Below are 12807 nucleotides of genomic sequence, written 5' to 3' on the forward strand. Positions count from 1 at the left end.
CACCTAAAACCTCTGGTTTACGGCATATACTGTACGGTTCACACATTAGGAAGGTGATTATGTTCATACATTTCGCCACCAGATGTCAGCTTTGAGCAAGCACGCATGACTACACGGGAGGGTGTGCAAAACCCCGGACAGGGATGAACATCTGATGCGCAGCATCATCGTTCACGTTACATCCACGCTACTGGCCAGGCCGTTATCCACCGGGTGGAGTTGAGACAACAATGCGAGTGTAGTCGCCGGACACAAAGACGGAGTACAGTCAGTGATCGGAGCAACCAATACTGTGACCAGTAAGGTAATCAATGATATTGCTACTTAACAATAATTAGTCACCGGATAAGCTAAGAAGCTATCTACTGCCAGTGCATGTTATTGAAGCCAGCAGTTCGCTACAGTACTGGTACTGTACTATTGGACGGTTCGTAACTGGAACTGTTACTCTTGCTAGCTAGCTAGTGATGGCTAGTCGGCACATTTAACATGCTTGCTAGCTAGAATAGTTGAGTACCTAACCTAATCTGACTTTTTTTTTTACATTTTAAGCCAAAGTTATCAATCAACAGTGCGTGAAATCATCTTTTAACATGGCTAATGGTAGCTAGTAGCTACCGCTCCAGCCACACCACAGCTCGAAATAGAACTGTCGTATGGTGATTGTGGGCTAACGACGTCGTGGTCGTAGTCGTGACTTAAATCTGGAGGGTGTCATCATTTGGGTTGGGTGGTTTTAACTGTTGTTCAATAAAGCTAGATCAGCTGTCTACTCAGTTTAGTCATGTTTTTCTCAAACTGTCAAATACCGTTGTACGCAGGACTAACGATGAGTAGTGTGTTCGCTAGTACCAAAAGTCCTAACTTCACTACTCCGGCTAGCTAGCCCAGCAACGTTAGCCGCATGTGAAACGCCAATGATGATTTCTGCACAATAAATGTCATTGTCAAAACAAGTGCATGTGAAGAACGATCTCAGCTGCAGCTGTATGGAATGAATGGCAGACTGTTAATATACCCTTGGGAAACATGGTTGATATGAAGGGTTATTTTGACCCAGCCACATCTCTCGTGAAAACAACATTCCCACGTTTATGAGCTATAGATTCATAACACTAAAAGAGAAACAACTTAACAGAACACAATGTTATTAGCTGAGTAACTTTGTTTTTGTGTTTTCCCCAGGGCTTATGCTAAACGACAGACAGGGTTGGAATGAGCCATCGACACCTTTAACACCTTGAGGATGTTGCAGTGGCATTGTATTTGGTTTGATTTCTTTGTTTTGACGAGAGAGACATCTCTCATCTGAAGCGACTAGCACACAGACTCTATATGTACTGAGGAGGCCTGGAGTTACACTAACAAGATGCTGATTTCCCCAGAGAGGGTGAACATGAGGACTCTGGTCTCTCGGGATCCTTAATGAAGGCCTGCCCCTCCATACAGAGACAGAGGCTGTATAGGGCTGAGAAGTGACCCATCACCCCTCCAGCTGTTGGCCAGCCTTTTATATTCTCCATAGCATACACTACCTCCTCCCCTTCCATCCGGTTGGCAAGATGTTCTTTTTCCCCTTTGACAACCTCCTCTGCATCCTCCTGGGAATCTCTTTCACGGTATGGTTCACCCTGCTACTGGTCTTCATCATCGTGCCCGCCATCTTTGGGGTGTCCTTCGGGATTCGCCGGCTGTACATGAAAACTCTGCTGAAGATCTTTGAGGTGAGCAGGGGTGACTGGAATAGGGCTCATCTTCAGGCTGCTCTAAATGGAAATGTACAGGAACTGTAAAGTATCTAAGTTGTTACACATGTATGACAGATCCTAATAGAGGGAGACATAGACCTTCTGGAAGAGGGAGTTACTGTGACTGTGGCCTGCTCTCGAATGACATGCAGCGTTCTTTTAGACAGTGCATCATTTGCCCATAAGCTTTAGCTTGAGATGATCCTTGTATTGTTTTATTCACAATGTACTGTTTTCACCTTTTGCTTACCTCCCCACCTCTATTTGGCATTTGTCAGAGGTCTTTAGCTGTGAACAGGACTGGGACAATCCTTTATTAACTTTAGCTGTGGCCTGTATCTACAGTCATTGGGTTGTCTGTCTACTAATGTTGACGCAGATGGGAAGGACTTGTAGGCACACCCTTAAGTCAAATATAATATATTTTATTGTCAGTATAGAACTACGGAAGAGACTTTGTTAGTGGGCCACTGCCCACTGTCCGTATTTACAACATTACATTTTGAAACTATTTTGGGGATACGGTTGGTTCTTCGTGTTAGCCAGCGGATCATTCAGTAGTTGGGATCAGGAGAGTAGATCGCTGGCCTGGGGTGTATCTGTCCACTTAACAGGAGGTCTTCATGTAGAAAACCAGTTGATTTACGAAGCGACTGCGGGGAATCTGCACTGACTAGACCCCTTTCATCAACTGTCTATTTCTGGCCGTGTTCTCTGATTGGCGCCCAATCAGCACAGCCGAAAGCATCTGTTGCTCCTCCTGGATTCTAGACACTGGGGCAAGGAGTAGTCCATAATTGTTCGCTTCCCCACTATGTTAAAAAAAGAACCTAGGATAAAACTAGAGAAGGTTATCCAACCTCTCTCTTTTTCTGCTCTCGTTCGTGTCAGCGGCCGGTGTGTCAGCATTTTCCTATTAGTCCCTTTGAGATTGGAGATCTGTTACCTGAAATAACCAGAGAAAGAGTGGGTCTTGGATATTAATGGAATCATAGCTCACACCTCAGAGAGTACTGGTAATGGAGGGGAAAAAATGGCAGTTGCATGCCAGATCACATGGACATGGGAAATGTCGTGGCTGTGTCTTGAAAAAGACCACCATTTTCTCTTTTTCATTTATATTTCGTTTTACAGCCACATTGCATAACGGATTTAACTAGATCATCATTAGTTCTTGTCAGATTAGTTTCATAGGAGGTAGGATGTATAATACATGCATGCCCTGCTTTAGACCTCTGGTCATGTGAGCTTGGACTGACTCCTCTGTGACCTGGATGTGTGAGTTGGATTGAGGAGATATCTTGGCCTACTGTTGAGACGCAAGTCTGTCCTCGAGCAGAGCTATGGTTACATCAGACGCCAGTCAGCCAAGCTCAGCTTCTTACGTCCACCCACCAGACCTTCAGAACAGACTCCACTGCATCCGGAGCAAAAGTTCTGGAACGAGAATATGAAGAAAACGGAAGTATAATGGCTTTTTCTGGTGAGGTAGAATGGAGGCAAAAACTAGGCCATATGTCGAATTCCTACTCACACACTCATTCTTTATTGGAGAGTGTTACGTAAGAGCATCTGCTACCACACACCCTCTCCTGCTCTGGCACAGTGTGTGTTTGTCTGGCTCTGCTCTACCTTGCTCCAGTTTTCTGGCTCTGTTTTCCACTCTACTAAGCAGCAGCATGGCTAAACATTCTCCTCCTCTACCCAACCCAAACTGGTATTAAATTGAGCTTCATGCACAGGTGTAACAGCTAGACTTTGTGATCAACAAGGACCTGTATGTTCACTACTGGATTATCCATCTGGTGTTGCGAATGGGTTCTAACGAGAACAACTGGGTCCAGCCACCATGTGGCCAAAGTATATTGCTCCACACGCATATTGCTCTCATTTTCAGAATGAACAGACATCCTTTTCATTTTTGGGATATACGTCCCCTCTTAACCAACTCCAGAAGCGTGTCGTCTCCCAGAAGCATGTATGGGGAGTGCAATAGCAGATGGTACTTGTCGACCGTGTTTAATACTGGGCTGTACTGTGTGTTCAGCTCCCCTCTCCCCTGACCATCCGTCACTGTAATGAGGGGGTGCTCTCTCCGTGGTGGGAACTAGCTCTCAGCCGAGTGCCTGTGTTTGGCGTGAAAGGTTCCAAGCTCCTGCCCTCCCCCACCCCACCCCCAGGAGGTTAGACAGCTTCCCCTGTGCTCTGCTTGTTGTTGCTAAAGGAAGGGAGAACATTCTGTCCTTTTCCCTGGCTCCCAGTCCTGCCAAGCCTGTTTGTTTTAGCCTTAGGTGTACACATGGATAACACAATCTTTTAAGTCTGGATGTAAGGCTAGACAATCTCATTGAAGAGGAAACTAATGAAATGGCCTCTTCGATGTTGGCAGTGGAGTTATTTGAGAGCTCGGGGATCCTTTGAACTTGAGTCAATGTTCTGGAAGTGATGGGCCTTCCTTCTCAGAAACTCTTTGTGGAATGGGGAAAGGCTACAGGCGGATGGCTGCCTGCCGTGTGGATTAAGTGCCACACTGCTCTATATAGTACAGATCTACAGTTTCAACATTATATCACGTCCGTGAAATAGCTATATTCATAATCTGCTGTTATCAGTTTGCTATTAAATACAGAGATGGGGTAAGCATATTATTAATCAGAGTTTCCATTTTTAAGGATTTAAATGTCTAGATTTCAAATTGAGTTTAATCAGATAGTAATCTTTTTAAGTTTGGCTCTAAAACTCTTCTTTTGTTTTCCATCTAGTGGGCCACGCTGAGGATAGAGAGAGGAGCAAAAGAAAATAATCATCTCATATACAAGCCCTACTCTAATGGTGAGTTTGTGTGTGTGTGGTGGGAGGGCTGTGTGTAGTTTGTGTGTGACACCATCCCATAATGTCCTGCTGCTCCGTCCAGCCATCATTGCCAAGGAGCCCACCTCCCTGGAAGAGGAGATCAAAGAGATCCGACGCAGCGGCAGCAACCGTGACCTGGACTCCGCTTCCGAGTTCGAGATGTCCGACATCTTTTACTTCTGCCGGCGGGGCGTGGAGAGCATCATGGACGACGAGGTGATCAAGCGCTTCTCCGCCGAGGAGCTGGAGTCCTGGAACCTGCTGACGCGCAGCAACAACAACTTCCAGCACATCAGCCTGAGGCTGACCGTCATGTGGGGGCTGGGCGTGCTCATACGCTACGGCTTCCTGCTGCCACTCAGGTATGCCACCTAGCCTCCCGCACCAGCTAGCCTCTCTCACCAGCTAGCCTAGCCTCTCTCACCAGCTAGCCTAGCATCTCTCACCAGCTAGCCTAGCCTCTCTCACCTGCTAGCCTAGCCTCTCTCATCAGCTAACCTAGCCTCTCTCACCAGCTAGCCTAGCCTCTCTCACCAGCTAGCCTAGCCTCTCTCACCAGCTAGCCTAGCCTCTCTCACCAGCTAGCCTAGCCTCTCTCACCAGCTAACCTAGCCTCTCTCACCAGCTAGCCTAGCCTCTCTCACCAGCTAGCCTAGCCTCTCTCATCAGCTAGCCTAGCATCTCTCACCAGCTAGCCTCTCCCCTGCCTTCCTGCGATATACCAGCTAGCTGAGGTTCTCTTCAGCCGCTGCACTTGAGTACACCAGCTAGCCTAGCTCTCCTCCCCTTTCAGGATACCAGTCCACTTCCAGTGAGGACGGAGGTTTCCCCCTCAGGGGTGAGAGTTGATTGGGGAGACAAATGGGTGACAGACCCAGGACTAACTCAGTCTGGCTTCAGTCCAGATACACATTTCCAAACCAGGACACCGTTATCCATCCATCCAGACAGACAACACACCCACTAGCCTAAACCCTAGGATTCCTTACTAGCTTGTATTCCATACTACCTCAAATCTAACTCGTTAACCCTTTACCAGCTGGTATTCCTGTTTATCATGTCCCTGCAAACAATGTTTTTGCAAATCTAGCCATGTTAGTCTCTCTCTCCTCCTAATAAAACCTGTACAACCTCAGAGACCAGTGCTGTGATCCAGGGAGCGACCAAACTAGCTTTCTGCTGTGCATACGGTTGACACACAATCTGACCGAGTGGAAGGAGCAGGGGGAGCTGGGCGGGACCAAAGCTGTCCTGGATAAGCTGGTTATTATCTTGAGTGGTACCCAGAGGTCCCTAGCTAGGGACTTGAAAAGACACAATCTCCCAGTGACCCGCTTCACGCTCGGGATCCCGTTTCACCAGCCCTCCTCACCTCACAGCGGAGGGATTTGTCTCTCCCTTCCCGAGTAGTGGATCTCATTGGCCCTTGTAATCTGCTCCATCTCCAGCCGTGTGGGGATTCACCTGGATTAAACCCGTCAGTCTGCCCCCCCCCTCGCCGCCTGTCTTAACTGCGGCCTAATGTGGCCGCTCTAGGTCTCTCCAGTTGACATGACAGTCATGGTTGTCTGACACAGAGTAGAGAGAATAGAGTATAAACCGATGGAGAACATAGTCTACCTGCAGTGAGTAGTCTGCATTTGTTTCCCTGTGACCAGGCAGTAGGTAGGATGTTTCTTCTGGAACGTAGAAGTTCTGTGTTAAGACGCACAGCCCACACACTGGTCTGTGTGTGTGACTGCTGTGTGTGTGACTGCTGTGCTGCTGTGTGTCTTCTACAGGGTAACACTGGCCTTCACTGGGGTGGGCCTTCTGGTGGTGCTGACCTCCATCATCGGGTTTCTTCCCAACGGAAGGTGAGACCTTTTTACCTGATTGTATTTGATCCCGTTCAGCTTCCGGAACAGTCTGAGTGTTTCTGTGGAATCCGGGTGTCAGGTCTGTCCTCTGTCCTCCCCGCAGGATGAAGAACCTCCTGAGCGAGAAGGTTCATCTGATGTGCTACAGGATCTGCGTACGAGCGCTCACTGCCATCATCACCTATCACGACAGGTTAGCGGCATCAAACGCGTTAAGCAACCACGTGTAGGGCATCGAAGGAGGGATTTTGATTGTAGTTTAAATCGTTTACATAGGACTTGGATCAAACGGTAGACAGAAACTTGGTGTGTGTTTACCGTTGGAATGCAGCTTGCTAAGAGCTGTTCCTGGAAGAGGAGACAGCTAGGAGCCAGCATAGTCACTGTCTACATTAACTTCCACTGTGCTGAACAGAGCCAGCTTAGGTAGAGTACAAAAGTCTGTGGGCCGGACCACTCTCACACACACAAAAAGCTCAGGCTGGTCAGATGAGGCCTCCACATTCCAAACGAGGTGTAGTAGCCTTACAGATACCCAGCTCCAAATGGTCTTAACTCATCTGCCTTCCCCTGTTTTTAACATGGCTCCCCCTCACTGTGTTGTTCATTGGAAGCAGTAGAACATGCAAATGCATCTGCCTGTGGTCGTCATCACACGTCGGATGATAGTGGTATCTGGTGTTTGGAAACGTTTAAAGGAGGGCTTTTTCCCCCTCATTTGAATAGGAGAGGGAGGGAAGGAGGGAGGGAGGGGGGAGAGAGGGAGGGGGGAGAGAGGGTGGAGGGAGAGAGGGTGGAGAAGGGAGGGAGAGGGAGGGAGGGAGGGGGGAGAGAGGGTGGAGAAAGGGGGGAGAGAGGGAGAGGGACAAACAAGGCCCAGGGCTCAGAGCTGAGCTGTCTCTGGGGTGCCCAAAAACGGATCTACAGGAAGTAGCACAGGAAGTGAAACGGCAATTTTCAAAACAAACCTCCACGTTAGTTGAAGGGTGTTCTCGCTCTGTTCCGCTCTGTATCAGATCAGTAGAGTCGGTAGAGTCAGACTGACGTTCGCTCTGAGATGACTCACGGAGCTCGACAGCGGAAAGTTCGAGGTGACCCCTCGAACGATTGATTTTATTGATGCTCAGTCATTGTTGTGGCGGCGGCCATTGTCAGACACACGGTGCCTGGAGGCCTTCCCTGCTGTTGTGATGAGACGACTCGACTACTGTCTGAGCCAAGTCTCTCCCTGCCAGCATGACGAGTCAAACCACAGACGCTTGTTGCGGAACAGGACATTCTGCGACAGAGAGATCTTGAGAAGTTGGCCGAACAGACGCCTACATTAAATAGTTGGGCGACTCCGGCAAGACTTAACAATTATTAGGGTGTGATGATTCACGAGTGACTTCCCAGGAATGTGGCATTTAAAGTTTGTGTCCCATCTTGCACTTCTCTCATTAGCCCTGGGTGGTGTTCGGTCGACAGTTCAGGACATGCAACACCAGACCAGAGGCCTGTTGTGACACACATGCTCTGCCCTGCTCTGGGAGGGCCTAAAAATACATGGAGTCACGGAGGGGTACTCCAGGGGGGGTAATAGGACCTGAAACATGCTCCCAGATCAGGCCCGACTCCAGCCCTTCAGCCTCGGCCTTTGAACTCCACCACCCTTTCTCTTCCCTTTCTTTTTTTGTAGTCTTTGTTGGTTACAGTGAGGGGAAAGAGCGGACCTGTCTTGTGCTAGGTATGACCTCAGGCTGAACATTTTTTCATTTCCTGTCGGCCACTTCCTCCTGCAAGTCAGATCCCATCGACAAGGTTGTGTTTGATTAAGTTCGATGACAGTCCTGTTTTCTTTCCCAACCTCTATCCCCCCCCCCTCTTTCTCCCTCTCCCCTCTCTCTCTCTCTCTCTCTCTCTCTCTCTCTCTCTCTCTCTCTCTCTCTCTCTCTCTCTCTCTCTCTCTCTCTCTCCCTCTCTGCCTCTCTCTCTGCCTCTCTCTGCCTTTCTCTCTGCTTCTCTCTCTCTGCCTCTCTCTCTGCCTCTCTCTCTGCCTCTCTCTGCCTTTCCCTCTCTCTCTCCCTCCCTCCCCTGTCTCTCTCTGTCTCCCCAGTGAGAACAAGCCCAAGAATGGAGGGATCTGTGTGGCCAACCACACCTCCCCCATCGATGTCATCATCCTGGCCAGTGATGGCTGCTATGCAATGGTAACTTCATGCTGTCTCAAGACTACAATCACACGGCCAGGGATGTAGAGATGCCGTCTCGCAGTTGAACATTTAATAAACAATAACCGCCCTCAATGAAGTCAAAAACTTAACAGCCAACTAAGCTACACTTTATTTGAGTTACGACAGGATTGTCAGGATTATTATTTATCCCTGTGTTTGCATGAGCTTTGTTTTATTTACAACTTGATTGTGTTGCAGGTTGGTCAAATACATGGAGGTTTGATGGGAGTTATTCAGAAGTCCATGGTGAAGGCCTGCCCTCACATCTGGTTTGAACGCTCTGAAGTAAAAGACCGACACCTGGTGGCTAAAAGGTGGAGTTGCACATTGAAGTGCTTCTGTTTACTGTGGCCCTGTTAACCCCCCCCCCCCCCCCAATGAGAAATCAGACTTAGCGTTTCTAATAAACTGTATATTGTTTGGTGCAGATTGAGCGATCACGTCGAAGACAAGACCAAGCTTCCTATTTTAATATTCCCCGAGGGTAAGTTGTTTTTGGGTATCTGCTCTGCTACACATGAAGCGACGTGACTGGTCTTAGACTGGGGCTGTGTTTGGAAGACGTGTCGCGTGTAATCGTCCTGTTGTCCCTGGCTGTTGCGTCCCCAAGGTACCTGCATCAACAACACGTCAGTCATGATGTTCAAAAAGGGCAGCTTTGAAATCGGCTCCACAGTCTACCCTGTAGCAATCAAGGTGAGAACTCCTCCTCGACCACTGTGTGTGTAAAAGACCCTGTGTGTGTAAGTAAAAGACATACACAGTGTGTGTGTGTGTGTCATTAGGAGACTGTTTTTCTGTACTCCTAACCCTTCTGTGCGTGTCCCCGGTCTCTCAGTACGATCCCCGCTTTGGAGACGCCTTCTGGAACAGCAGCAAGTTCGGGATGGTCAGCTACCTGCTGAGGATGATGAGCAGCTGGGCCATCGTGTGCAGTGTGTGGTACCTGCCCCCCATGAGCAAGGAGGTCAGCCCTGCCCCCCCCCCCCTCCCCGGCCACCTGCCCCCCTCGCCCGAGAGCATGCTTGTTTACCTGGGTCCACCAGGGATTGTATTTGGGCATGCAAATGACACTTCGAGAGGGATTTCAAATCCGTGGCCGCTCAGCCAGCGTCGAGGCTGTGACGGTGGCCATCTTTTGATTTTAAAGAAATGTTATTCAAAGTGGCTTTCGCTGATTTCCCTAATGTGTCAGGGCCTCGTGGGCAAGTCATTCCATGGTTGGGGGAAAAAGCGATCATGAATAAGGTTTGGCTCGGCACATAGACCTCGATGTTAGCCAGTGGGGTTCAGGTTGACCTTTTCCCCTCCATTACAATTCCACTGCGCTCCATGCCAGGCCAGCCAGGAACAGCTCCTGAACAACAGGAAAGAGAGGGGAACCCACCCACCCCCTTCCAGAACAGAGAGCGTGTGAGGCAGGGCCCAAACGGCCCCAGTGCCCTGACCGTACATAAACCCCACGCTGATGTGGAAAGCAGAAGGGAAGGCAAGTCACTCTCTCTCACTCTCTGAACGTCAGAGTCGGATGAGCGCAGTGGGCCGCGAATCAGGTCCCTGGCCTGCCCTTTGATCGGATTTTCCACTGCACTTAGGCTGGAGCAGAGAGGGCCAAGAGCTCCCTCCTCCTCCTCCTCCTGCCTGGTCATGAGGGATCTCATTGCCGAAATCATTAGCCTCCATATTTAGTCTCCTTCGGGGAGAGCTTCCTGATGCACTTCAAAAGGGAGGGAATCTATTCTAAACAACGTTTTAACCCTTGTGCTGCCTTCGGGTCACATGACCCAAAGGTTCATAACGAACCATCGTTGTGTTTACCCAATTTTACCCAATACAAAAACAAATAAAAATAATTTTCTTTTAACCATTGCAATGTGGGGGGTCTGAGACAGCCCGACGGTTAAAAGAAAATGCTTCACTTTGTTTTTGTATGAGGTAAATTTGTCGCAATACGACGGTGGGTCACAATGACTGATGGGTCAGAATGACCCGAAGATAACACAAGGGTTAAATAACGGTATTAGCATGCTACGTGCTAACTCCCAGGTTCTCCCCCAGGATGTGTGATGTGTGGTTAAAGCTGGGAGTCAGGTGGCTGAGCGGTTAGAGTCGGGCTAGTAATCCGAAGGTTGCTAGTTCGATTCCCGGCAATGCAAAATGACGTTTTGTCCTTGGGCAAAGCACTTCACCCTACTTGCCTCGGGGGGAATGTCCCTGTACTTACTGTAAGTTGCTCTGGATAAGAGCGTCTGCTAAATGACAACATTTAAATGTACATGTAAAGCTGAGCGTCCGAGCCGGCCCTGACTCCCTGTGTCTCCTCTGTTCTGAGCAGGAGGGAGAGGATGCGGTGCAGTTCGCCAACCGCGTGAAGTCGGCCATCGCCAGGCAGGGAGGTCTGGTCGACCTGCTGTGGTAAGCAAGGCGGTCGCACGCTCCGGCAAACTTGACGATTAACGATGAGTCGTGACCTTTGCTTGACCTCTTTGTTTGTTGTTTTTGTTGTTGTTTGTTTTTTAGGGATGGAGGTTTGAAACGAGGAAAGGTAAAAGATACCTTTAAAGAGGAGCAACAGAAGCTATACAGCAAAATGCTCGTAGGAACACAAGAGGACCGGAGTCGTTCTTGAGGAGAAACCCCGTCTGGAGACGGGGCGGATCCCTCTCACTGGGCACTGCCGGACTGACGGTCTGCTCTCCACGGGAGGGTCGAAACCTCCCCCCTCCCCCCCCCCCACCCTTGACGTCAGGAATCTCCCGTTGCTTCCTTGGTCCTTGCCTCCGCCTGGCATATCATGTCCTCATAACTGTCCCACTCCAGTCCGAGCTTAACTCTCCCCGTGTTGTCTTGGGTCGACGGTGGACTTTCTCGCTGTGGCGCACATGGAGAAAACGGCGGCGTCTTCCCTCATGACGGACCGTCTTTTTGCGAGACAAATGTATTTGTCCCTTTTTGTTTTAATTTTTTTTCTTCCATGTTTTGTTGTTGTTAGTGTTATGCAGTTATTCTTGCAATGGTTCTAAGCAGCTGTTATATGACCAGAGACAGAGGTGGGGTACATAATAGTGTACTGGTAAAGGGTGTATTGAAGGGAAACTGGTGACGATGTCAGGAAGTGAATGTCTTGCAATCTGCCACGTTTACGTCACTCATGCCATGCTCAGTTTGTATTTTTTATTGTTGACTTCTGTTTCAAGCGTTTAAATCCCCATGTAGAATAATCAAAGCACAGGGGAGCCTGGATTCTGTGTTCATTAGTGCTTCTCTCCATGGAATGTGGAGATTTGTTCACGTTATGAAATGGAGAAGGGTGTCACTCCGTGGCAGGGATAGGGGTCTGGTCCTCTCTGTATGAAACATGTTACAGACCCCCTCCCGCCCCTCCTCCTACTGTGCCATTGAACTGGGAGGCTTTCTAAGCCCCCCCCCCCCCCCCCCCCCCATATGTTTCAGAAACAGATTAGCTTTCTTACTAAGCAGCAAACTAATTTCAATTAACGTCCCCACTTGTTAGTTACGACATGGTTGTAACGTGTCGTTACCCCTTATGTATGTGATGTAAAATATATAAACATGCCCCCCCCACCACCACAAAACCTAATAATTTATTAATACTTCCCCTTCTTAAACGGACCTCTGGGCCTCGTCTATTGTAGGAATCGTCTTGCCAAATCCTTTTGACCTTCCTCTGCTCTTGTTTTCGTGTGCCATCTTCCCCCCTGCTTGGCGGCACCTTGGTGGAGTGAGAGCGTAGCTAGTTCTCTCTGTGTTCTGAGGCAGTGCAGGGAGATGTCGAGAGAGATTGTACTATGCCTCTTTAATCATAGGTCGTTCTACCATCGTGACCTGTACCGGGCAAGGGTATAGATGACATGTAACCAATACACACAAAAAAGATTCCAAGGAGGAGCAAATTTGATTGATTTGGAAAGATCGCATTGAGATTTGTTGATGCTGGCATTCACTTGGGTCCTTTCAGGATTCCTGTTTTGTATACAAACAAACAGTAGGCAAAGTAAGACTTTGGACCCACTGAGACAGCCAAATGGAAATAGCATGCAGGCCAGCTCGCTGGTCAGTTTGCCAGTAGTGGGGCAAATGTGGGTGTTAACTGTGCATTTCATCCTGTAGCAG

At 48.9% G+C, this 12807-nt stretch overlaps 1 protein-coding gene across 1 annotated transcript; it reads left to right on the forward strand.

The window, feature by feature from the left end:
• Window positions 1–101: 101 nt before the first annotated feature.
• Window positions 102–12719, forward strand: LOC134012236 (glycerol-3-phosphate acyltransferase 4). The gene is made up of 13 exons (XM_062451983.1): window positions 102–304; window positions 1186–1724; window positions 4511–4580; window positions 4663–4963; window positions 6383–6457; window positions 6564–6653; window positions 8556–8649; window positions 8872–8987; window positions 9102–9157; window positions 9284–9369; window positions 9512–9640; window positions 11009–11088; window positions 11194–12719. Exons 2-13 carry the CDS (start codon window positions 1563–1565, stop codon window positions 11300–11302), a joined length of 1368 nt encoding a protein of 455 aa, XP_062307967.1. The 5' UTR covers window positions 102–304; window positions 1186–1562; the 3' UTR covers window positions 11303–12719.
• The last annotated feature ends 88 nt before the right edge of the window (window positions 12720–12807 follow it).

Source organism: Osmerus eperlanus, chromosome 25, assembly GCF_963692335.1.
Source record: "Osmerus eperlanus chromosome 25, fOsmEpe2.1, whole genome shotgun sequence".
NCBI classification, from domain to species: domain Eukaryota; kingdom Metazoa; phylum Chordata; class Actinopteri; order Osmeriformes; family Osmeridae; genus Osmerus; species Osmerus eperlanus.